Source organism: Neofelis nebulosa, chromosome 4 (assembly GCF_028018385.1).
Source record: "Neofelis nebulosa isolate mNeoNeb1 chromosome 4, mNeoNeb1.pri, whole genome shotgun sequence".
Taxonomy (NCBI): Eukaryota; Metazoa; Chordata; class Mammalia; order Carnivora; family Felidae; genus Neofelis; species Neofelis nebulosa.
The window spans coordinates 19,950,382-19,973,960 of record NC_080785.1 but is presented as its reverse complement, the minus strand read 5'-3'; the positions used below and the strand labels follow the sequence as shown (position 1 = coordinate 19,973,960).

Sequence of the window (23,579 nt, the reverse complement as noted above, 5' to 3'; positions counted from 1 at the left end):
TTGGGCCCATGTACGCCATCGGCGTCGCGTCGTAACACATTCCGTGACCCTCCCCGTAGAAGCAGCCATGCCAGTAGGTAGAGGCTGCCATGTCACTCTTTTTTATGCATGCGTTTTGCCCACTCCTTTTTCCAACAGAGTCATAGGCATTTGCCTTCGCCAGTGCTTTTCTAAACTGCCAAACTGTCTAAAACTAAGTTACGAAAAATACGCCTTTCCATCTTTGGAAATGAGCACATGGGGAAATTTTCTATAATCGTTGAGTCTGCGACCACTTAATTTTACTTTCTTGTGAGTTTCCATGCTTATGGGCTCCGCTGTTTTTGGATATGGTGTAGAAGAAAGAATGGTGAAGTAATTAGGAGCCAGATCTAGGTTCAAGACCCACTCTTAAAGCTTGATAGTTGCGTGACCTTCAGCAAATTACTTAGCTTGTCTGAATTGCAATTTCTTCATTTGTAAAATGGAAATAATCGTCCCTGTCAAAACAGCCCCCAAAGCAGAATGAGGTTCAAGGATGTGAAAAGTCCTTTGTAAGTGCTAACATGTGCTATAGATATGAGAGATCATTTCTTTTCTCTTGACTTCTAAGACTTGGCATCCCCAGCTCACAGGGCATGGCTTATACATCGTCAGTAAATGTTAGTTGAATTAATCCGTTACTTAAGTGTTTGGGAGGCTTACCATCATATTTCAGATTGTCGCTGGGAACATATTTCAGAATGATTAGTGCCAAATATTTGTCAAAAACAAAGATTAAAAGGGGAGAAAATATGGGGCGCCTGGATGGTTCAGTCGGTTGAGCATCCGACTTCGGCTCAGGTCATGATCTCACGGTCCATGAGTTCGAGCCCCGCGTCAGGCTCTGGGCTGACAGCTCAGAGCCTGGAGCCTGCTTCGGATTCTGTGTCTCCCTCTCTCTGCCCCTCCCCCACTCATGCTCTGTCTCTCTATCTCTCAAAAATAAGTAAATGTTAAAAAAAAATTTTTTATTTAAAAGGAGAGAAAATACAATGAATACCTCCTAGCAGGAGCTTGTTACATGAATAGCTGATCAAACAAAATATGCATGTGGGGAAAATGACATCAAAACACTTAAAAATATTAATAAGTGTGAAAGTACACCGTAACAACCTGAGTATATAGACGTTAAATGCAAAATGAACTCTCGTGCCTGTGGCTATCATGGCTGTGGCCATACTTTTTATTTGCTGACCTCATAAAAATGGGCAATTTTATGTATACTACCATATTGAAAATAAACTGTCCAAGGGAACTGGCTATCAGTCGGATGAGCTAGAAATTTTTTCACAAGTTTCATATGAGACCAAGTACTTTTCTGAAGTAATTTTTTTCCATTAAGAGGTACTTTGTATCTGTGCAATGATAAAATGTATATTCCTTGTATTTTCTCCATTGCTTTGAAAATAGGAAACAGATGAAACCAGGATTACATTGGATTTTTCTCTTTTTTATGTTTGGAGTACTTCTGTAGGCTTTTTCTCTCTCTTGCACTGTCAGCTGTAGTCAACGGCAACAGTCAGCCCAAGAGTAAACTCACTGAGCAGAGTGTAACCCGACTGCAGACATTGACTGGTGGACAGTTTTGTCTTCAGTATTTGTCATCAACATAATCCAGGGGAATATCAGTTATATTGTAATCAAAATTCCTCAAGAAGGTCTAGTTGTTCTTTGGAAATGCCATCATTTTAAGGCCTATATGACTGATACTCACCCCCAAGTAATCAGCTAGACAGGAGGCTATTTTGCTGTATTATTCCATGTACAGATGTAATTCTAGTCTTCTACTGCTCAGATGTGTTGGCAGAATTTTTAACACTGATCTAGCCTTCCAGAGGGTGTGAAAACTTGAATAGGAGAGAATGGAAGGAATTACAAAGTCTTTAATTCCTACCTAGTTAGTGGTCCTATTTGTGAAATTTGTGAAATTAACTATAAAGAAGGAAGTGACTCCAAGGCTTCCGGAAGGAAGGAAAGCAGAATACTAATAGAATGGCAGCTGAAATGGCTTAAAAATAATCAGTGTGAAATTGCTGTTGCCCCACCCCATCTTGTGATTTTGAAGCCCTCTTGGGAGTGTGACATTGACAGTAGATGACCAAGAGGAGACTCTGGAAAGCAGATACTGTCTCCCAAATAGGAAAGAGTTCTGTAGGAGGTAAATTTGAAGAGAACCTTGAGCCATTATGGAAAATCACTTTGTGAGTACTGTCACGAGATCATTATAGATCCTGGCCTGGGACAGTGTGGACACAGAGGAGGGAACCCACAGCGAAATGAGAGGACCGTTGTGACTTGTTTGAAATAATCAAGTATGTGAATAAAGGAGACAGAAGTAGAAAAGTTTAGGGGGCAAGAGGTGTCTGTGACTCAGGTACATCCTGATCGTTGACTAGTCGTTCACTCTCTTCCAGGTACTTTTTCTGAGAGCCCTTTGCATTCAGGGTGGCAGTTAATCACGTGATAATAAACGTAAGAGCGGGATAAGAAATCATCATAAGCTAAGTTCAGGAACAAGCTTAGCTGCCAAATAGGCTCATTAGAGATCATTCAAACTGAGTTTTCCAAAGCATTCATTTATTAAATGTAATGAAACCCATCCTTTTCGGGAACAGTGAAGGAGAGAACCAAATGGCCAGCCTGTCTCCTGGCAAACAGAGTGTAATTTTACCCAGCAGGCTCACAATTCATGCTTTTGACACATGAAAGAAAAATACTTTTAGTCTCTGACTTCTGTCGTTGATACCCAAGTAGTCTTCACTAACTTTCATGGCACCAGGTGTGTGAGCAGGTTTTGATTTGCTGACAGTTTGCCTTAAAATGCCTAAAAAAATTAATAAGTTAACATAATGCATGCATCATTTAAGTTCACAACTTTCTCTTTTCTTTCACTTCTCTGTGTTTTCCTTTCCTTTTTTTTTTTTTTTTTTTTACTTTTTTTGACCAGCCATATTTATTCTCCCCAAACATAGCCTTATAATTATTTATGCATTATAGTTCTTTCCAAAAGCACTGGCCTTTCAAGACAAGCCCAGGTAAGTTGTGATAGAAACATAACATTACCATTTCTTAAACCTCGAACTGTGTCCACTGTACTTGACATAGTGTTAAGTGCTTCAAGTATGTTCAAAGATGTATGGAGGACAGTTGCTACTCTTAAGGAGCTTAATTCTAATAGGAGAGAGAAAATAAATAGAAAGTGACTAATACTATGTAATGAAGTAAAGTATTTCAAATTAATAAAGTAGTTGAAAGAGATCAGGAGGGGCCCCTGGCTGGCTCAGTCAGTAGAGCATATGACTCTTGATCTTGGCATTGTGAGCTCAAGCCCCACACTGGGCATGAGATTGCTTTAAAAAAAATAATAATTAATAAAGAGACCAGGGAAAACTTTATGAGTGAGCGAGCTTTGAATTGGTCCTTGAAGGAAGGTTGTGGTGAGAATGACAGCTTTTCAAGCCTCTACCTTAGCTTATATACCACAATTTAGAAAATGGATGGATTAGAAATAGACCACATAGACATCATGAGAAAAGATATGGGGAATTTTTTTTTTTTTTTTTACAATACTGGGAATATCCAGGAAGCAAAGCTTGCTGGTGAGTAGAGGTAAAAATATATTAGACTTATGTCTTGATTCCTGCTAGGTACCAAACACTGACTACAATAAGCAAGACACATTCCCTCTCCTCAAGATGTTAGAAACTAGCAGGGAATATAGACACCTCAACAGGAATATTCCGTGGACCTACGGTACTGTGGGGTCAAAGTGAAGGAGCATTCAACCAAGACTCAAGGGGCAAAGGCTCCTGGAAGAGGTCATATTTGAACTACGGCTGTAGGACAAGGGATTGTTGGGGGGAAAAGGTATGGAGGGGAGTGTTCTAGCAGATGGACCATCATATGCCAACACCTGGAGGCAAGAGTGAGTAGGGCACACTGATGAAGCCAGAAATAGGTAGATATTCTGTGCCTTCATGAGACTAATATAACAGCCATGTGTTAGATAAATTGGAGGAGGAAGGGATTAAAGACGGAAACGTCAGTTGCGAAATTGTTTTAGGAAGGCCTGGGAAAGAAATTGCCTTATATTATGTTCTGTCCATCCATCTCCATCATCTAATGTAATAAAAGCCTGAATTATGGTGTTGGATGTTAACAACTGGAGGCACAGGAATGCCTCTCCAGGCTCCAGCACGAAACTAACTGAGGTGGCAGCATTCCTGTCATAGCTATATCAGGAATAGTCTCTGGGGCGTGGTTCTTTCCCTATGGATGCTTTAGCACCTACACCAGTACATGGCATAAGGTAGACACTCCATACATATTTGCTTAAGTGAATGAAGGAATGAACACATGAATAAATGCATGAACATGAGAGATAATATAAAGAGAATGTCTCGAAGTCTGGAGACTTAGCTGCTTGCATAAGTAGCAAGGCTAAAAATAAGAGCGAAGTGAAAGATGAAGTTTGAGCAAGGGTAACTGGAATGAGGATGGGACAAAAATAGGGAACGTAGAAGGAGAGAATTGAAATAGTGAGAGGGCAGCCATGAAAATTACCATTTTGAAAAATTTTTTAAGTTTATTTTTTGAGACAGGGGGAGGGGAGAGGCAGAGAGAGACAGGGAGAGAGAGAATCCCAAGCAGGCTCCACGCTGTCAGTGCAGAGTCTGATGCGGGGCTTGAACCCACCAACCATGAGATCACAACCCAAGCAGAGACCAAGAGTTGGATGCTTAACCGACTGAGCCACCCAAGCACCCCTGAAAAGTTCCATTTTAGAGACAGTTTGAATTGTCAAAAGAACATGCAGTTGAAAATATCTAACAGATGATTGAAAGTACAGATCAGGATCTTGGGGGAAGAAATCAGAACAGGGCTTTGAGATAAGACTTCTTCTATCTCAAGAGAAATAATTCAGTCTTTGGTGTGTATATGCAAATATTTGCATTTAGCAAAATTACGGTCCTCTCAATCCATGCAAGCTTCCACTATATCAGCACATTCTAGGGCTTTTCACATGGACTTCTGTTGATTGTCCTTTCCTTACCAGCTCCCTTAAGGGTGAACATTTGGGAGGCAGTAGTGTTAGAAGAATACATTGCATAGGGGGGTGGTTAAGTCTAGCATGGCGTCTGGAACCACATCACCCAAGTTCAAATTTTGGCCCTGTCACACTTAGTAGTTGTAGGACCTTGAGAAAGTGCATAATCTTTCTGTGCCTTCATTTCGTCTTCCAAATAGCAATTACAGCGTTAGTGGTATACTGGTAAACAAAGCTGCCTTCCAAATACCAATTATACAAATACTCTTCATAGCGTTGTAAGGAATAAGTGAAGCAAAGCATGGCGGTTACTTCAAAAACAGTTCTGGCATGTTCTAAGCACAATGTAACTGTCAGCTATTAATGGTACTGTTATTTTTTCACTTCGTTTCATTGTATGTAAAATGCAGGTAGCAATAGTGCAGACCTCATGGAGTTATTGTGAGAATTGCATAAAAGAATCCATATAAAGCTCTTCAATCAGGACATGGTAAGAGCTGACTGGATATAAGCAATTATTAATGGAGGTCCTACTGACGACAACAGGTAGAAGATTTGCCAGATTCCCCTGTGTCTCGCATTAGAATATCTGAAGCCAACAGATACAGAACCCCCCAAATACAATATGTTTAATACATTACATGTAAGTTTCCAGGAGATATGATAGGCAATTTGTAATAAGTTGCTATTTTTGTTGAAAAATTTTCAGGCAGCCTTATCTTTTATAAAAAAAAAAAAAAAAAAAAGGAAGAAAGAAGAAAAAAATACAAAGGAGGTTATTTTCACTATAAATATGTGGAAAGGATAGAAACAATTCCAGGCCCTGTCGGAAAAGCAGGATTATCATTTTGTCTCAGAATTTGATATCAATAGCCCTGATTGATTATTTATATGGAATTTCTCATTAAAAAAGAAGATTGTTTAATATTAAGGGTTTGAATTACTTCAATTTCCAAATTATTTGCTTAAAAAATTTAAACAGCTGTCGTTCCAAAGAGGCTTACTTCATTTTACCTAAAGTGCTTTTCCGTCTGGAGGGAACACTTAAATGCAGTCACAAATCACTTGCAGTATACTCGTGGTAAGATTTTTTAAAGTTAAATTTGTTTACAAGCCTGCAGCGTTCAAATTTTGTGGCTAATATTCTTTTCTCCCTTTACTTAATGATTTTTACCTCTTTTTTCCTCTAGTGCTAGGCATGAATTTTACTCATTACAAACAAGAGCACCCCAAACCCTTTTTATTTCACTAGTTCAGCAAACGGTCCCCTAGGGGTGTGGGCTGAGGAAATGATTGGGCTCTGTGATGATGAGCTTATTTTGCACTTTTACCCAGAAAATCTCTATATACAAAAGGCACAGAGAGTACTTACACTCAGCATGAACAATTACAGACTGTTGGGGGGGCCTCTTCCCGATGTGCCAACGACTTACTCCCATGAATTAAGAGGCAAGTGCGCTCCAAAGTGCATTAACCTTTATGGATTTTTCTCCGGTTTTCATGTTCCACTGATTTATGGTCTGAAATATGCCTGTTGCTGCTGCTTCTGAGTGAGTCCCTTGTAAGTCATTTCTAAATGATCTTTTTTTGAGTCAGATAATCCAAGTAAGTCGAATATCTCCAATCGATTCCTGTGAGGCTGCTTTTTTTTTTTTTTTTCCTCCAAGTTGTTTTAGTTTGCTGTGTGCCTTAAAGGTCAAATCTGAGAATGAGTGCGTAAGAATGATGTCTTAAAGGAGCCACGCTTGCCGGCAGCTTCTTGGTGCACGCCGAACTATTTGCGGCCTTTTGCGTGGCCTCACTTGGGTTTGATTCCAAAGGTCCATTTACCTTAGTACCTCATCTAACTGGTTCCAGTTTCTTTGTGCAAGGATAGGCTCATGTCTGGGAACAGATTTCATTACGGGTTATAGATTGCTTTTTTTTCATACAAATCAAGCATGGCGGGGGTTTTGAGTCTACTGTGCCATCATACAAGTCTCCTGTTTCTCTTAGAGTGAAGGGTGGAAAAGTGTCATCAGCATTCAGGACTCCGTTATCAGTGCTGCTTGGCATCATTTTCCGCGGGCCCGTATTTCTGCAGAATAGTTCTGCGTTGGACACTCAGTGTTCCGTTCTCTGTGTGTCCGAAGATCATTTCTCTTTACTGGATTTGGGGTGGGGGGGGAGGATGTAATTTGGTTTTCTCTTTGCAATGCCTGTATCATTCACCCTATAGGGTCACTGTTATCGCTATCGTTTGTGTTCGTGTGGTAAAACCACAACATAAAATCAAAGGTACAAATTTCAGAAAATTCAAGTTCAGAATTCTGGCTCTTAAATCACAAGTAATTCTTTCATGTCTCTGTCATAAACAGTACATCACCACTACTAGGTATTTATCCAAAGGATACAGGAGTGCTAATTCGAAGGGGCACATGCACCCCAATGTTTCTAGCAGCGCTGTCGACAGTAGCCAGAGTATGGAAAGAGCCCAAATGTCCATCGATGGATAATGTCCATCAATGGATAAAGAAGATGTGTATGTACATTTTGTATATGTACATACATACATATACACAATGAAATATTACTCGGCGATCAGAAAGAATGAAATTTGCCATTTGCAACAATGTGGATGGAACTACAGTATATTATGCTAAGCAAAATAAGTCAGAAAAAAGATAATTATCATATCACTCACTCATACGTGGAATTTAAGAAACAAAACAGATGAACATAAGGGAAGGAGAGCAAAAATAACATGAAAACCGAGAGGGAGACAAACTGTAAGAGACTCTTAAATACGAAAAGCAAACTGAGGGTTGTTGGAGGGGTGTTGGGTGGGAGGATGGGTTAAATAGATGAGGGGCCTTACAGAGGACTTGTTGGGATGAACACTGGGTGTTATATGTAAGTGATGACTCACAAATTCTCTTCTTGAAATCATTATTATACTGTGCGTTAACTATCTAGGCTTTAAATTACAACAGAACAAAACAAAAACAATGCATCACTGTTGATTGCTAACTAAACTTTCAATGTGTGCATTTATAAATATCTGTGTCATCTGGCATTATTGTACAGATACTAAATGTGACAGTAGGGTATTGTTCAGTGAGGAGGGTGCCATAGGGACTTACCTTTGAGTATGCTTGACTACTTAAGCAGAGCTTTTGCAGGCTTGTAAATATCATGCAACTTTTCATGGAGAGACCTCGGACCAAAATGAAGGGAAGAGCATGGTTCAGATTTTTCAAAATGTCTTTAAAGCTATTATATAATGGAAGAGATTCAGAGCTTCTTGGTGGAGGTAAGCATGGTACATCTCTGCAGAGAGTCTAGATTGGAAGGTCCATTAGTGGAACTGATAATGCTAAGAGAAGCTAAAGAATATAGGTAGTCAGAGGGATAAATCTCTCTGCACATTTCTACTGGTTCCAATGCATGGGACCAGGAGACAAATCTTCAAGCCTTTCAGACAAATGTTTTGTGTACATTATGCAGCCTAAAATACCAAAGTTAGATGTGTGATAATATACAACAAAGTTAGGAAATCTCAAAGTGGAAAGAATAAATATATTATATATTGCATGACACAGATTATATACAAGTATATACATTAAAAATGTAATTAGCAATAAACTGACACACTGTTTATGGGAGAGATGTGAATGAAATTTCTTGTGCTCCAAAAGCCAGATGAATTTGAATTTTCTGAAATCCACCCCCTTTGATTTTCTGCTTTGCAAAATCATGGTTCCCCATGACTGGGTTCACATTATGCATTTTTGGCAAGAACATCAGAGAAGCGATGCTGTATTGTTCTCTATCTTATTAGGAGGTACATATCAGCTTGCCCCGTTACTGGTCATGTTGGCCACGGAATTTTAAAAATTCATTAGGGTGTGAATGTTAGGAATTCATATTTCCTATGAGTAACTACTTTTATTCAAATGAATAAATACTGCTCCCATTGCAACGTCTAAAGTATAGAATAGGCCCTCCATGTTCAAGGGCATTTCCATCTGGTAGTAGCTGTAATTCTTGGCTGAGATAAAATGGAAGACATGGAGCTTTACAATGAAACAGAATTTGTGGTGAGGAGGCTGGGGTTAACCAAGGAGCTTGGGAAGCCTGAATGAAATTTTAATGAGTTTACGATTTCTCTGGATAGAAATCAAATCAAGATAAAAAATTTTTAAACACCAGGTCAAATATAGGTAGTGTGTGCTCGTGTATGCATTCCAAAGGCCATGCACTTGCTGTAGGAAAGAGCAAACTTAAAATATAGGTACTGCATATGTATGTATTTTAGGAGGCCCCCCAGTTGATGATATTCTAAAAAGAAAACCTTTGGTTAAATATTTACGAACAGCAATATTAGAATTTAGGAAACGCGGTCCTAAATGGTTTAGACATTCAAATGCCAGGAATCTGTTGCCTACTGTCACTTGTTTTTTGGTTTATCCTACTTTATAACCTTAGGTTTAGGAGGCTGATCTGAATAAGGTGCCTCAAAATCCTGTGATTAGATGCTCTGCATGTAGCATTATGTAGATCCTTTTCTTTGAGTCTCATTCTCCTCGTTTCCATATACACAGCCGTACCTGGGGCCATCTCATCATTTACAGGATAGGAATCCCTAGTGTGAAAGCACTTCACCAGATTAGATAATACCCTTTTGACAAGGTTCCATCTGTGTTCCATCTCAACTTTGAAGTGAAGTGTTTTCTTTCCTAATGAGATTCTTTTCACTGTTAAAAATTCAGCACTTTCTTACTTCCCTAGAGCTGATTAGGAGCATTGTTGGAAAAACTGGGCCTTTTGATGAGTCGCCTCCACACCCTTGACTGTCTCTCCTGTCTTCCCATTCACCGGATCAATTTTAAAGTCCTTCCTTCCGAGGGAAAAGGAGTCATGCAGTACCTTGTGGGAATCTGGGGTGAATAAAATGTAGAGTTGTCTGTGAAAAATCATGAGGAGCTACTCCCAATAGCTTGTGGGTATAATTCAACAGACGCCAAATGAGGATGTTCATTGTAGGATTATCTCTAATAAAAACAGGAGACAGCATTAATATTCCCTAATAGATGTTTGGTTTAATAATGCTGTGCTCATTAGTGTGATGGAATGACTTCATAATACTCTGTAGAAGAAGAGACTGTAAAGTTGTGCGAATAACCATGTTGTACAGAGCAAAAAACAACGTTGGGACTGTGGTCAAGGACCAGATAGGGAACATTCTTTCAGGAAGAGGCAACTGTTGACCGTGGGGTGGTGGAGCGATGGGATGATTTTTCTTTCTTCTTAAATATTTTATTGGGGCCTCTAGTCCAGATTCTTGGGGGGAGGGCATTATTTGTCAGAGAGGTCACACCTCAGTTTCAGGAACTGTGGGTTGAAGTTCAAGAACCTGTTACTTTTATTCAGCACTCCCTTCGCCAAATACCTCCTGAGAGCCTACTGTGTGCCGGCCATAGTGGACGTAGTACTGAGCTCCGAGGATACAGAAGTGAGCGATTTACACTTGACCCCTCACCACACGGAGCTTTGGTCGTTCCTCCGTCAGCTTGTTCCTGAAAGGGTCGAAGTATTAATCTGCTGGTCCACATTGCCAGTTATGGGCAAGCATAGGAAAACAAAGGGGCAGGGTGAAAAACAACCCGTCACACATGTACCCCTTTCCTCCACAACCCCATCAGGGCTCATGTGCCGGTAATAATCACAAAAATAGTAGCTGCTGCTTACTCGGCGGTTGCTGTGTGCCCACCTCGGTGCCGAGTGCTTAACATTGATTTCCTCCTTTAACCATCAGGACGATCCTGAATATTACCATCTCCGTTTTATAGAATACAACAGAAAGACGAAGAGGGGCTAAGTAACCTGCCCAAGACTGTACATTCAGAATTCAGTCCCCGGAATACCTACTGTGAGTGTTCTGCCGCGGCTGCTCAGCTTCCCTCAGTCATTCCTCCCTGCAGCGACCGAGAGTCTGGATCCCCTCCTGGCTGTTTGGAGAGTTCCTTTTCTGTGTCCTTCCTGCCCAGGAAAGGGCGATTTGCCCATTTCGTGTACTTGCTTCCCCTTGTTGACGGGAGTCAGAACAGGCTGATCAGACAGCCTTATTTTTTCTCTTCCCTGGCACATGTTTCGTGCTTTCTGTGCAGTGAGAGGGCCTGCCTGCACAGCTCTGAAAGCAGATTCGGACACATGTCGAACAGGTCCCCTTGAGTTAGAGGTGATGACGGCAACCTGGGTGTGTCCTTTTAGACGGATAGGCGTGCTGTGGGGAACGTGTGACTTGTGTTTGAAGGAAATCCGTCAGCTACAGGTGATGGGAGCCCTGCCCCTCCATCATTGCGGCTCAGAGCAACTTCGCATCTGGGGGACACCAAAAACAAATAGCGGACTAGAAAAAAAGAAAGTATGGATAATTTAAACTTCTCTCTCTTACTGTTTAGGAGCAGGCTAACTAGTAAAAAGAAAAATTTTTTAATTTAAATTCTACTTATTTATTTTGAGAGAAAAAGGGGGAGAGGAGTAGAGAGAGAGAAGAGAGCGAGAGAATCCCAAGCAGGCTCCGTGCGGTCGGCACAGAGCCCGCCGTGGAGCTCGAACTCACGAACCGTGAGATCATGATCTGAGCTAAAATCAAGAGTCGGACGCTTAACTGACTGAGCCACCCAGGCGCCCCCCTAGTAAAAATTTCTTTTTAATATCTGGTAGAGATTTTGAAATTGTGGGAAGTGCCTCTCAGAAAACTTCTTCTAAGTCCCGTTGAAAAGAATAAGGAGGGATTCTGATGATTGAATCCCATAATATTAAAAAAAATACAAAGTCCTTTGGTGTGGTTACTCATAAGCAAATTCAAAACAGTGGTTTTCTTTTAGAGGCAGACCAAGGAGAGAGGGATACATCTGGGCTGGCAGGGTGGGGAGTGGCACCTGGAACAGGTACCTCTCTGAGGATTAGATGAATCAGAAGGAGTCAACCCGGCAGGATGTGGGATTTGGAGATTTTTAAATTACAGTTAACTACCTTTATGTCTTCGTTTTTTCCCCACCTTCTTCCCCTCACTCCCTTCTTAAAGATCTATTACGTTGTGTTTGGTAGTCACTCTTTTACTTCCCTTTCCGTGTTGATGAAGTCAGTTAAGAGGCCTCATTGATGTTTCCCATGGCTTTTCAATTTCTGCTCTTTCCTTTACATTCTTTGAGTTACTCTGTCGCTATGATGATCCTATATGTGTAAGTTCTCACTTCCCCCCAACCGCTGTGTGCTTGCCTCTGGGTGCAAGGACAGGTTGCAGGCTGATCAGAGCTTAATGGAATGTTAGACTGGCGATATGCAAGGTTAACCATGATGTGTTTATGTACTAAGTAAAGGAAACCCTTTATTAGGTCACACAGCTAAACTGAACATTTCTACACCAAACTTTTTTTCTTTATTATTTTTTAATGTTTATTTCTTTTTTAAAGAGAGACAGAGGCAAAGCACAAAAGGGGGAGGGACAGAGAGAGGGAGACACAGAATCCAAAGGAGGCTTCAGGCTCTGAGCTGTCAGCATAGAGCCTGTCAGGGGGCTCGAACTCATGAACCATGTGATCTCAACCTGAGCAAAAGTTGGACGCTTAACCAACTGTGCCACCCAGGCGCCCCCACCAAACTTCACATGTGGCCTGATTAGAAAGTCATTTATGAAGTACAGTCTTTGGTGTATGTAGGTAGTTTCTTTTTAATATTCTAATTTAATTTTTTTTTGAGTAATACATTCACGGTCTTTGAAAATCCGATGATTGTAAGCGCTCTTTCCTATTTACTGGATGGGATGCTGATTCATAAATTGTGGAACAAAGCCAGTTTGATCTTTAAAAAAATCAAGCAATTATGAAAAGTTATCATTGAAAAAAAGTCTTATTCCCACTCCTCTTGCAGACCCCACTCGTCCCCTGCTTCCTACAGGTACTCACTTTGACTAGACCTTTGTGAGTCCTGTCAGGATGTCTTTATCATAAAATAAACAAAGGAGGGTATATAATTTTTACAGAAAGGTCGGTGTAATGAATACTACTAAATACATATTGATCTGCAGCGTGCCTTTCTCACTGAACAATTTATCTTGGAGATCTTTTCACGTTAGTGCATCAGAAGCTTCCACGTTTGGGGGTTGAGGTTACTGTAGATACACCACAGTTTATTTGATTAATCCCTGAATGATGGATTCTTTTGTCCTTTGCTGTAAAAACAATGCTACACTGATCTGTGTAATCATATTTAGAAATAGCTGTCAGAAGAATTTCCCAGAAGTGGGATTTCTGGGTCAAAAAGAAGTGCATTTGTAATTCTGAGTGATGATTCCAACTTGCCCTTCGTGAGGGTTGCACCATTTTTCGTTCCCATCAACAATACTTGAGGATGCCTGTTTGCCATACGTACGCCAAAAGAGCACGCTTTCAAGTTTTGGGGATTTGATCAATGCTTGGTTATAAAAAATGGCATCTCAGTATAGTTTACTTCTCATTTTTTTCATTAGGAACAAAGTTAAGAATTTTTTCTTATGTTTAGTGGCCATTGTATTCCTTTTTACCGTAAACCGTCTTTTCCTGTCCTTTGGTCATTTTTGCACTAAGTTGGTTTTTTTTTTTTTTTCCTGACTCATCTGTGATAGAAGTTGCAAATATATCTTCCCAGTTAATCATTCAGTTTTTGTCTTTATTTCATTTGATTCGATTTCACTTCATCTCCCTCTACATTTTTTTTGGAAGAAAATTTAAAATACAACACAGTCCTTGCTTTGCATAACATTGTAGAACTGTAAAAATCACCTTGCAAAGCAATCTTAGTCAATGGGGTAAATCACAATTCTTTCTCGACTTTAGGAAGTTTTTGCCAAAACATGAAAAAGTCCCTTGCTGGCGGTTATAAGTTTGTCCAAAAATGAAAAAAAAAATAAGAAAACTAATATGTTTTCATATTAGTATTTCATTTCTTTGTTAAAATCCTATCAGAGTACTTTGAACACCTTTTCATCCTGTGCTTTACGATACACAATGAGCACCTTTTGTAGGTGTTGGGGAAATGTCATACCTCCTTTAAGTCTGGATCTGCCGGCATTTTATTTTTTGCTTTTCAATGTCATGAAACATCTTCAAGAGCTCCTTTACCGTGCAGTTGGAGAAAGCAAAGGCTTTCTCCCTGGTGAGGTGAATAAATTCTCCTTCCCTCTGGTTGTGTTTCTTTCTCAGATGGAGGCGATGTCAACATTCCTAGCTGTTTCTTCTGTAAATCCCTTTACATTCCATCCAAATTCCACTCCCAGTGTTACCACTGTTCGTTTTGTTTTTTGTTTTTTCTGTACGTCTGTCTTTTTTGGCCAATTCCCTCTTTTAATTATCCATTTTTGTAAAATATCGCATGAGTTTATCACTGGGAGACAAGGAGACAACACAAGTACACACTTTGTCACCCGAACATGAGTGGCAGATGTGCAGTTATCAGTCACTGATAGACTGATCCATTGATCATGGTGAACATCAGTTGTTTACATAGAGATTTCTGGACTGAAGAGGTAGCAGCAAAGTTTTCATTTTATGCCGTTACTCACAGTTAATCTACTGTAGTAACTGGAATTTAAACCTTGTTTTTTGGGGGGACTGGTGTTACTGGGTGGTAATAACTTAAATCTTTGCATATCAAAACCATGCAAAGCAGATACAAAGAATAACCTAACAAATATCTGCATACTCATCTGTGAGCTTGGACAGTTACTAACATTCTATCTTTGTTTTATGTATTTTTTTTATTTGAGAGAGAGAGAGAAAGTAAGTACGAGTAGGGGAGAGGGGCAGAGGGGGAGAGAGAATCTTAAGCAGGCTCACACTCAGCACAGAACCCAGCACGGGGCTTGATCCCATAATGTTGGTGCCAAAATCAAGAGTAGGACACTCAACTGACTGAGCCATCCAGGTGCCCCTTTGTTTCAAGTGTTTTTAATAAAGGGAACAGATCATTGCAAATAAGGTTGAAGTACTCTTTTGTCCACACCTTCCTTCCTGTTCCCTTTCATAACCTCCCAACTTACATACCCTCATGAAGTAAAAGAATACCATTCCTTCTCCCTCCCTCCCGCCACCTTTTTTTTTTTTTGAGTGTTAGCACACAATGTTACATTAGTTTCAGGTGTGCAACTTAATGATTTTGACAAGTTTATGCATTATGTGGTGTTCACCATGAATACAGCTACCGTCTGTCCTATTATATCACTATGGTGATATCACGGACTACATTCCTTACGCTCTGCTTTTTAATCCTGTGACTTACTCATACCATACCCAGAGGACTGTATCTCCTTGCCCTTCCCTTACTTTGCCCAGTCTCCCCCATCCCACTCCCAGCAACCATCAATTTGTTCTCTGTATTTATAGTGTGGATTCCGCTTTTTGTTTATTCATCTTTTTTAGATTCCATTTACAAGTGGATCATATGGTATTTGTCTTTCTCAGTCTGACTTATTTTACTTAATGTAATGGGTCCATGCATGTTGTCTCAAATGGCATGATCTCATCCTTTTTTAATGGCTGTGTAATATCCCAGTGTGTGTGTGTGTGTGTGTGTGTGTGTGTGTGTGTGTGTGTGTATGGTATATATATGGTCATATATATATACATCTACGTGTATATATATATATATATATATATATACGTAGATGTATGTGTGTGTATATTTATAACATATACATATACAAACATACATCTCACATTTTCTTTATCCATTCGTCTATTGATGGACACTTAGGTTGCTTCCATGGCTTGGCTATTGTAAATAATGCTGCAGTAAACATAGGGGTGCATGTATCTTTTTGAGTTCGTGCTTTCGTTTTCCCTGGGTAAATATCCTGTAGGGGGATTATTAGATCATATGGTTGGTTTCTTTTTTTTTTTTTTTTTTTAATTTTTTTTTTCAACTTTTTTTTATTTATTTTTGGGACAGAGAGAGACAGAGCATGAACGGGGGAGGGGCAGAGAGAGAGGGAGACACAGAATCGGAAACAGGCTCCAGGCTCCGAGCCATCAGCCCAGAGCCTGACGCGGGGCTCGAACTCACAGACCGCGAGATCGTGACCTGGCTGAGGTCGGACGCTTAACCGACTGCGCCACCCAGGCGCCCCTGTTTTTTTTTTTTTTTAATTTTGTGAGGAAATTTCATACTGTTTTCCAGAGTGGCTGTACAATTTACATTCCCACCAGCACTGCACAAGGGTTCCTTTTTCTCCACATCCTCACCAATACTTGTTGTTTCTTTTCTTCTTGATTTTAGCCATTCTGACAGGTGTAAGGTGATATCTCATTGTGGCTTCATGTAAAAGAATGAAATTGGACCGCTTTCTAATACCATACCAAAAATAAATTCAAAATAGATTAAAGACCTAAATGTGAGACCCGAAACCATAAAAACCCTAAAAGAGAACACAGACAGTAATTCCTCTGACATCAGCAATAGCAATAATTTCTAGATATGCCTCCTGAGGCAAGGGAAACAGAAGCAAAAATAGACTATTGGGATCGTATCAAAATAAAAAGCTTTTGCACAACAAAGGAAACCATCAGGAAAACAAAAAGACAATCTACTGAATGGGAGAAGATATATGCACATGACATATCTGATAAAGGGTTAGTATCCAAAATATATTAAGAACTTATGGGGGCGCCTGGGTGGCTCAGTCGGTTAAGCGTCCGACTTCGGCTCAGGTCATGATCTCACGGTTCGTGGGTTCGAGCCCCGCGTCGGGCTCTGTGCTGACAGCTCAGAGCCTGGAGCCTGTTTCAGATTCTGTGTCTCCTTCTCTCTGTGACCCTCCCCCGTTCATGCTCTGTCTCTCTCTGTCTCAAAAATAAATAAACATTAAAAAAAAAAAAAAAAAAAAAAAAAAGAACTTATGTAACTCAGCACCAAAAAAAAAAACAAAAACAAAAAACACCACCAAATAATCCTATTAAATGGGCAGATGACCTGAATAGACATGTCTCTAAAGAACACATGCAGATAACCAACAGACACATGAAAAGATGCTCAACATCACTAATCATCAGGGAAATGCAAATCTCCCTTAAAAAAAAAACAAACACATTTCTATCTACACATATAAAGATCTCTGTGAGAAATACGGAGTATTTGGGGGTGTGCTTTTAAATTTGCACTGTAATTTTCTGTTCATCATGCCCGCCTTTGCTTTTTGTATTCTTATTTCCTTCTTGAAATAATACAAATGGGTTTTGGTGTTACCCCTATTTTCCCCTTTCAGTTTAGCAGTCATGTGTTCTATTTTGTCCTATTTCTATTCAATTAGTGAAATAATAACTTAGAAAAATAAAAAGAACTCTTATAGAGACAAATAACAAAGTAATGACATGTTCTTGTTAAGAATTCTGGGAATTCCCCCTCATCTCTCCATAGAAAGACATGCCAAAGCCTAGAAATACCCATATGTGTTTTATGATATTTTTAGAACTATTTTTCTGATATATTTAACGACCATTTTCTTCTGTTGTCTTCCAGATTTATTCAAGAGATCGAGCATGCCCTGGGACTTGGCCCAGCCAAACAGTGTCCTCTTCGAGACTTTCTCACCCTGTACATCAAAAACATCTTCCTGAATCAGGTCCTGGCAGAGATCAACAAGGAGATTGAAGGAGTCACTAAAACATCTGACCCCCTGAAGATCCTAGCTAATGCGGACACCATGAAGGTGATGGGGGTACAACGGCCTCTCCTACAGGTGATAATATACTCACTGTTTCTATCAGTAGTTTTCATGAAATTGGCAGGAGACACAAATTACAAAAAGAAGAAGAATTACCATCTGTTTCCATATTCATCAGAGACAAAATAAGAGGAAATAAATTAGACAGGCACTAGGGGAATTTAGAACTAATGGGGAGATAATGGAAATTCCTTAAGATCTTATATAAGAAAAAAGTGGCTGGCTTTGAATATGGAAGGTGGTGAATCTCATTAATATGCAAGCAGTTCCTCATTATTTTCCTGGAACTTGTCCTTGAGAGGAATTCTTTTTCCACTGGCGAATGTGTCAGGAGTATGCAGGCCTTAAGGAAAGGAAATTACCATGCCTAACCTCAAGCACCAACAGGAAACCCTGTGTGCCATTTCAGGGCAGACCTACTATGAGCTTGGCTAGCTCACAGTGAATTTGAACCCACCAGCAAACTGACTGGCAGATCATTTAATTCACATGATCCTGTTAATACCGAAAATTTTACATAGACTATATAAAGAAATGGTTTCTAGGCAACAGAAAATAATTTGTCAGTAGATATTTGGATTTATAGGCTTCCAGCGTATATCCACTGTAGCCAGTGACTTGAAGGTAAATATAAAACCAAAAGAGTATTAGTATGAGTTTCAATCATATATGTACATTAACTATTATTACATGGTTATTGTATTTTTATAGTGTTTCTTTATTTGAGAGAATGATGGGCACGATGGCATATTTTTTAATAAGTTGCACAAAACAAGGATATCTCAGAGTGTGGAAGGCTTGAGTTCTTTCAAAGAAAAGTTGTATAAATGGAAAGGAGTTACAGCTGCTACAGTTGCTCGCCCTTACCTGCCTTTATACATGTGTTTCTTGGTTTTTCCTTCTTTGCATATCAGAATTAATAGAAATCCTGGACTTTTCGTAGGCAAACGTTCGAGTTATGAGCATTCTTTTTTTAATGTTTATTTATTTTTGAGAGAGAGAGAGAGAGAGAGCAGGGTAGGGTCAGAGAGAAAGAGAGAGAGACAGGAGACAGAGAATCCCAAGCAGACTCCATGTTGTCAGCGCAGAGCCCAGTGCAGGGCTTGAACTCCCAAACCATGAGATCTTGACCTGAGCCGAAATCAGGAGTCAGGCGCTTAGCTGACTCAGCCACCCAGGTGCCACCGTGAGCATTCTTTTCCATGAGAAAACTCGTTTGTGGTATGGCATTTGCTTCTCCCAGAACTTGAGTAACAGCATCACGCCTAGGAAAGGGTACATTCAGATCATCTGGGTCTGTGTCAGATCCATTCCTTGTGAGGGATCTCTACTAAGTGTGGAAGCAGAGAAGGGACAATGGCAAAGGCATGTGCTCACTTCTGCCCCTACTGGATTATTCTTCCACTGGCTCTTTGCATGGCTGGGACCTTGTTCTCTCAAGAGTCTCAGCTCAGATGTTACCATCACGGGGCAGCTTTTCCTGACTGTCCTACCCGAGTAGGTCCCCTTCCCTGGTTATTTTATATTCTTCCCTCCCTCTGACACCCCAATCCGTTCCAACACTGAAACTGAACCCCATGGACTCTTATCACCAAAGCTCCCTTCCCAGGTGACTTAAGATCTGGTTTGGCCAATAGGAGGCACTAGCAGCAGATTGGAAGAAGAAAGAGAAGAGAGAGATTAAGGTTGTTTCTTATCTCCTTCCTCTCCACTTTGGATCATTGTTCTGGCCACGGGTGCATCCCTCATATCCAGGGGTCCTGTCAGGTGACACCCATTCCATAGCTGCAGCTCTCACTGGGCTCTGGTAACACCATTTCTTCTCTTTGTCCCTTAATGACAAACTTTCTGCTATTATTAGACTCTGGGTGCCTCACCAGCCCTCCTTTCTTCTTTCAGCACTGCCCATACCTCGGTAATTCATCTCTTCATCAATGTTTCCTCATTCGACAATCGGCCTGGAGTTCTCTTTTTTCTCAAGATCCTGAATAGATCTCCTCAGTTAGTCACTGTTTTAACATAACACTTTGATTTTTTTTTTCATCTTCACACAACTACCATAATTATTAGTTCATTGATTTTCCAACTTGTTTATTTTGTCTTTTCCTAATAGAACATAAGTTCCAAAAGCATAGTATGGGACCAGGCAGCCGAAGGGGCTCGATACATAATTTATGGAACGAGCGCATACATGCACGGATAGATGGATGGGTGGATAGACACAGTTGGATAAGTTTGGAGAGTCAGAAATAATTGCAGAGTCAGAGTGGGAAGACGGGAGACAGAGAGTGACAAAACCTTGTCTTTCTCTAGCTTCTGTCTGACCATATCATGAACTTCCTCTCCTTCAGAAAAGCATCCAGTATTTATGTCCCTGCAACGTCAGTCTGTACAGCACAGAGCAATTTTAATATGCTTTGGTGTACTGAATTTAAAAGAACACAAAGGCAACAACGTACTACAGAGAGGATCTGTGTACTAAAGAGGCTGGCTTATTGTACATAATAATTTTCAGCTTGAGTAGCAGAAACACATTAAAACTCGTAACTGGTTGACTACAGGCTGGGCCATGTCAGGGCCACACTTTGCGGCTCAATGACATCTCGGGGAGTCTACCGCTGTCTTATTAAATCACGCCCAACCTTGTCACCAGCCATAGTGTTAGTGTGGCTCTTGTTTCTTAAATCGATTTCTCCATTCTGAGGCAAGATGAGAACTCCGCCTTCACCCGAGTCCAGATAGAATTCTATTTATGTGAGTAAATCTTTAAACTAAGGCCATTCAACTAATTAATCTCCAAATTTGTTGTCAGAGCCCCAAACACCTGCTCTCTTATTTAGTTATTTTGTTGCCCTTTCTTTTCTTCATAAAAATTTTATTTTCTAAGAATCCAAATTAGTTAGGCCATATCAATAAATTTGTTTAATATTCTCAGAGTAATGAGATTTAAAAAGTAAATGAGATGGTTATTTTCCTTTCCCATCTTGAGACATCCTCTCGCTTTTATAATCATTGTAAATTGTTTTCGGACATAAGTTTCCATGGTCAAGTTTCAGTGTTCCTGAAATGTGTTTCTGTGTCACCTTGACATTTTCATTCCCAGCTAATTGTAAGTGACTAATCTGAAGCAAAATAAATAATTCTCAACCATTTTTGCTGAGAATCCAAAACAACCGTTAAGAAGGGAGCTTGGAGAAATACACATAGGCATACAAGATGCGGGTGGGTTAAGTAGTCAATTACTCGCAGTTTAAAAATGTCCTTTGTAGTCACTCCCTCTGCTTGACTGTCCTTTGGTTTCCCACAAGAAAAGGACTGCACCTGTGCCCTGAGGCCGCTCCCAGTGTTCCACAGCAGTGGCCCAGCCCAATTCCCCAGGGGCGGTGTGGAAGGACAGCTGTGTCAGAACTGATTTCATTTGTTTGATGAACAGACATGCCCAGAACCCCAGGACCTGTGTCCCTACTGCTCTGAAATGGCATCTGGGCAGTATAGACAGTCTGTTACGAGGGGGCATTTCCATGGGTGATGACGTGCTTTTTGAATCCATAATTTCACTGTCAAGGCACAGAATTCACAGAAGGGAAGGAAATAGGAAGGAGGAGTTGACAGACACCATCCTCTAGGTGTGCAAGTAAACACACAGCTGTGCAAGTATTGGCCCAAATTATACAGCAGCAAAGTACTGGTAGTAATAACAGTAACAGTTGCATTCGTAATAGTAGATAGTGGTAATGATAGCAGCTGACACTTTCAATAGCCTTAACCACCAGCCGGACACTATTCCGATTGTTTGTATGTATTGGCTTGTGTCTTACATGAATTGGCAACAGCTTTGCCAGGGCGGTGTTTTTATTACGGGGAGGAAACAGACATAGTGAAATTAAATAACTTGCCCACGGTCACATAGCTAGCAAGTACTAGAACTATAATTCAAACCCAGGCAACTGACCCTGGAGTCCGGTGTCCAAATGAGTTCTACTCAGAACGTAGCCTGAGGAGTATGCTTGTCTGCAAGCTATTCGTTACCAGTCTGCAGTGAGACGTACAGAATTGGAGAGGAAGCATTTAGACGCCCCCCTCCCACTCCTTTTAAAGGAATTTGCCATTGCCCGTCGAAACTAATAACAAAAACGATTGGGATTTGTGTTTTGTATATCTTTGTGGTTAAAAAAAAATTATTAATCGATATCTGTTGTATTTTATAAAGGTATCAATCTGCAACAGATTGTGGGGGCCGGGCTGTGCTCTCACCATAGTTAGGGACCCACTGCCCTAAATTTCTTACTCCTTTAAGACAGTAAGAACTAAAAGCACGGAACCAATCGTCTCTCACCTTGGTGCCCAAGGCGCTTTCCAATAGATGGAGTAACTTAAGTATTTCTCACAGGGGGTTCTCTCCTACATCCTCAGCTCCTAGAGCGGTGTCTACTCTAGAGGAGGTACTCCATATTTAATAAATGGATGAGTGGTTGCGTGATTGCAAGTGAATGAATTAATGATGCCTTTCTCAGGACGAAGGCGGATGTGTGCATGTTTTCTCCCCAAGATTCGTGGTCATGGGTTTAAGATTGTTGACAATGCTTAAATTAAAATGTTGCAATTCTTATTCCTCTGATGCTAGCCACATGAACGCAGGATTTGAATATACCTCATGGTCTGATTGCTTCCTCTTGCCATCCTTGTTTGTTTGTTTGTTTGTTTGTTTCAAAATGGCTTCCACTTGTTGCAAGGCAAAGCATGCTGATTCGAATGAAGGAAATCTCTTAGGAGCAATTCCTCATTTCTCCTAAGCCAGAGAAATGAGCATTCTGGCATTCTGGGCATGGAGCTAATGGAAACAGTCCATTGAAGTGGATATTCTTTCATTACCTTATACATCTATAGGCGTCTACAAAGTTTTCCTTCCTTAGGCACGAGGAAATACCCAGTCCGCTTCCACCTTTATCATTGATTTGGGGATGTTTTTAAATTTCTTTCTTCTTTACTGTCTCCATCAAAAAAACCCAAAAAAACAAAAAACAGGGGGGTGGAGTTAGGAGCCTAATGCTCAGGGTTTTTATCTTTTTACCTGGTAAACTGATGAATGGGCATCTAAGCCTGTGAACACAGGTACAAGTAAACATTCTCCCCCACCCGCTGTGGAATAGGCTATAAACCCTTGCTACTTAGAGAGTGATCTGTGGAAAAGAACATCAGCCCTCTGAGTCTGATATGCGTTTATACGGTGTTAGATGCGATCTGCATGCACGTTTAGAGTTTGGGAAGCACCGCTTTGTACCAGGGCAACACAAAGTGCGGTCCCTGGACCATCAGCGTCGGCATCACGTGAGCTGGTGAGAAATGCCAAGTTCCTACAGGAATCTTGTTCTCACCAGCCCCCCTGGTAATGTTGACAGAGACTGAAGTTTTAGAAGTATTGCAATATATCACACCACCATGCCCAGCTGGAGGTCAGGAAATGGGATCTAACGCTTCAGGCTCTCAGCGCTGCAGCGAACAGCAGTCATCACTTTAAAAACAAAAAAACACAACTATCCGGCTTCGTTTCATACAGGCCCAGAAATTGTAAAAACAATATTTGCAGTGGCAGCAGAAGCTGCTTCCTAGTCTAGCACATTGCTGAATTTTGCAAAGTACTTTGCAAACACAGGATGAGCCTCCGTTTTCTGGCTCATGTCGGGGAATGAGAGGAAGAAGCAGCTTTCCTAATGCTTAGGCTCTGATTCCCACATCACTGGAGGAAAAGAGCAGAAGCTGTGCAAGAAA

The 23,579-nt window shown here is 40.5% G+C and overlaps 1 protein-coding gene across 3 annotated transcripts in view; it reads left to right on the top strand.

Moving 5' to 3' along the window:
* Positions 1 to 23,579, top strand: part of EXOC4 (exocyst complex component 4) — a 761,449-nt gene that overhangs the window by 526,152 nt on the left and 211,718 nt on the right. For all 3 annotated transcript variants that reach the window (XM_058728677.1, XM_058728676.1, XM_058728678.1), the window contains one exon: positions 17,606 to 17,825. In XM_058728677.1, coding sequence (XP_058584660.1) covers positions 17,606 to 17,825 — 220 coding nt within the window. The remainder of the gene's footprint in view (positions 1 to 17,605; positions 17,826 to 23,579) is intronic.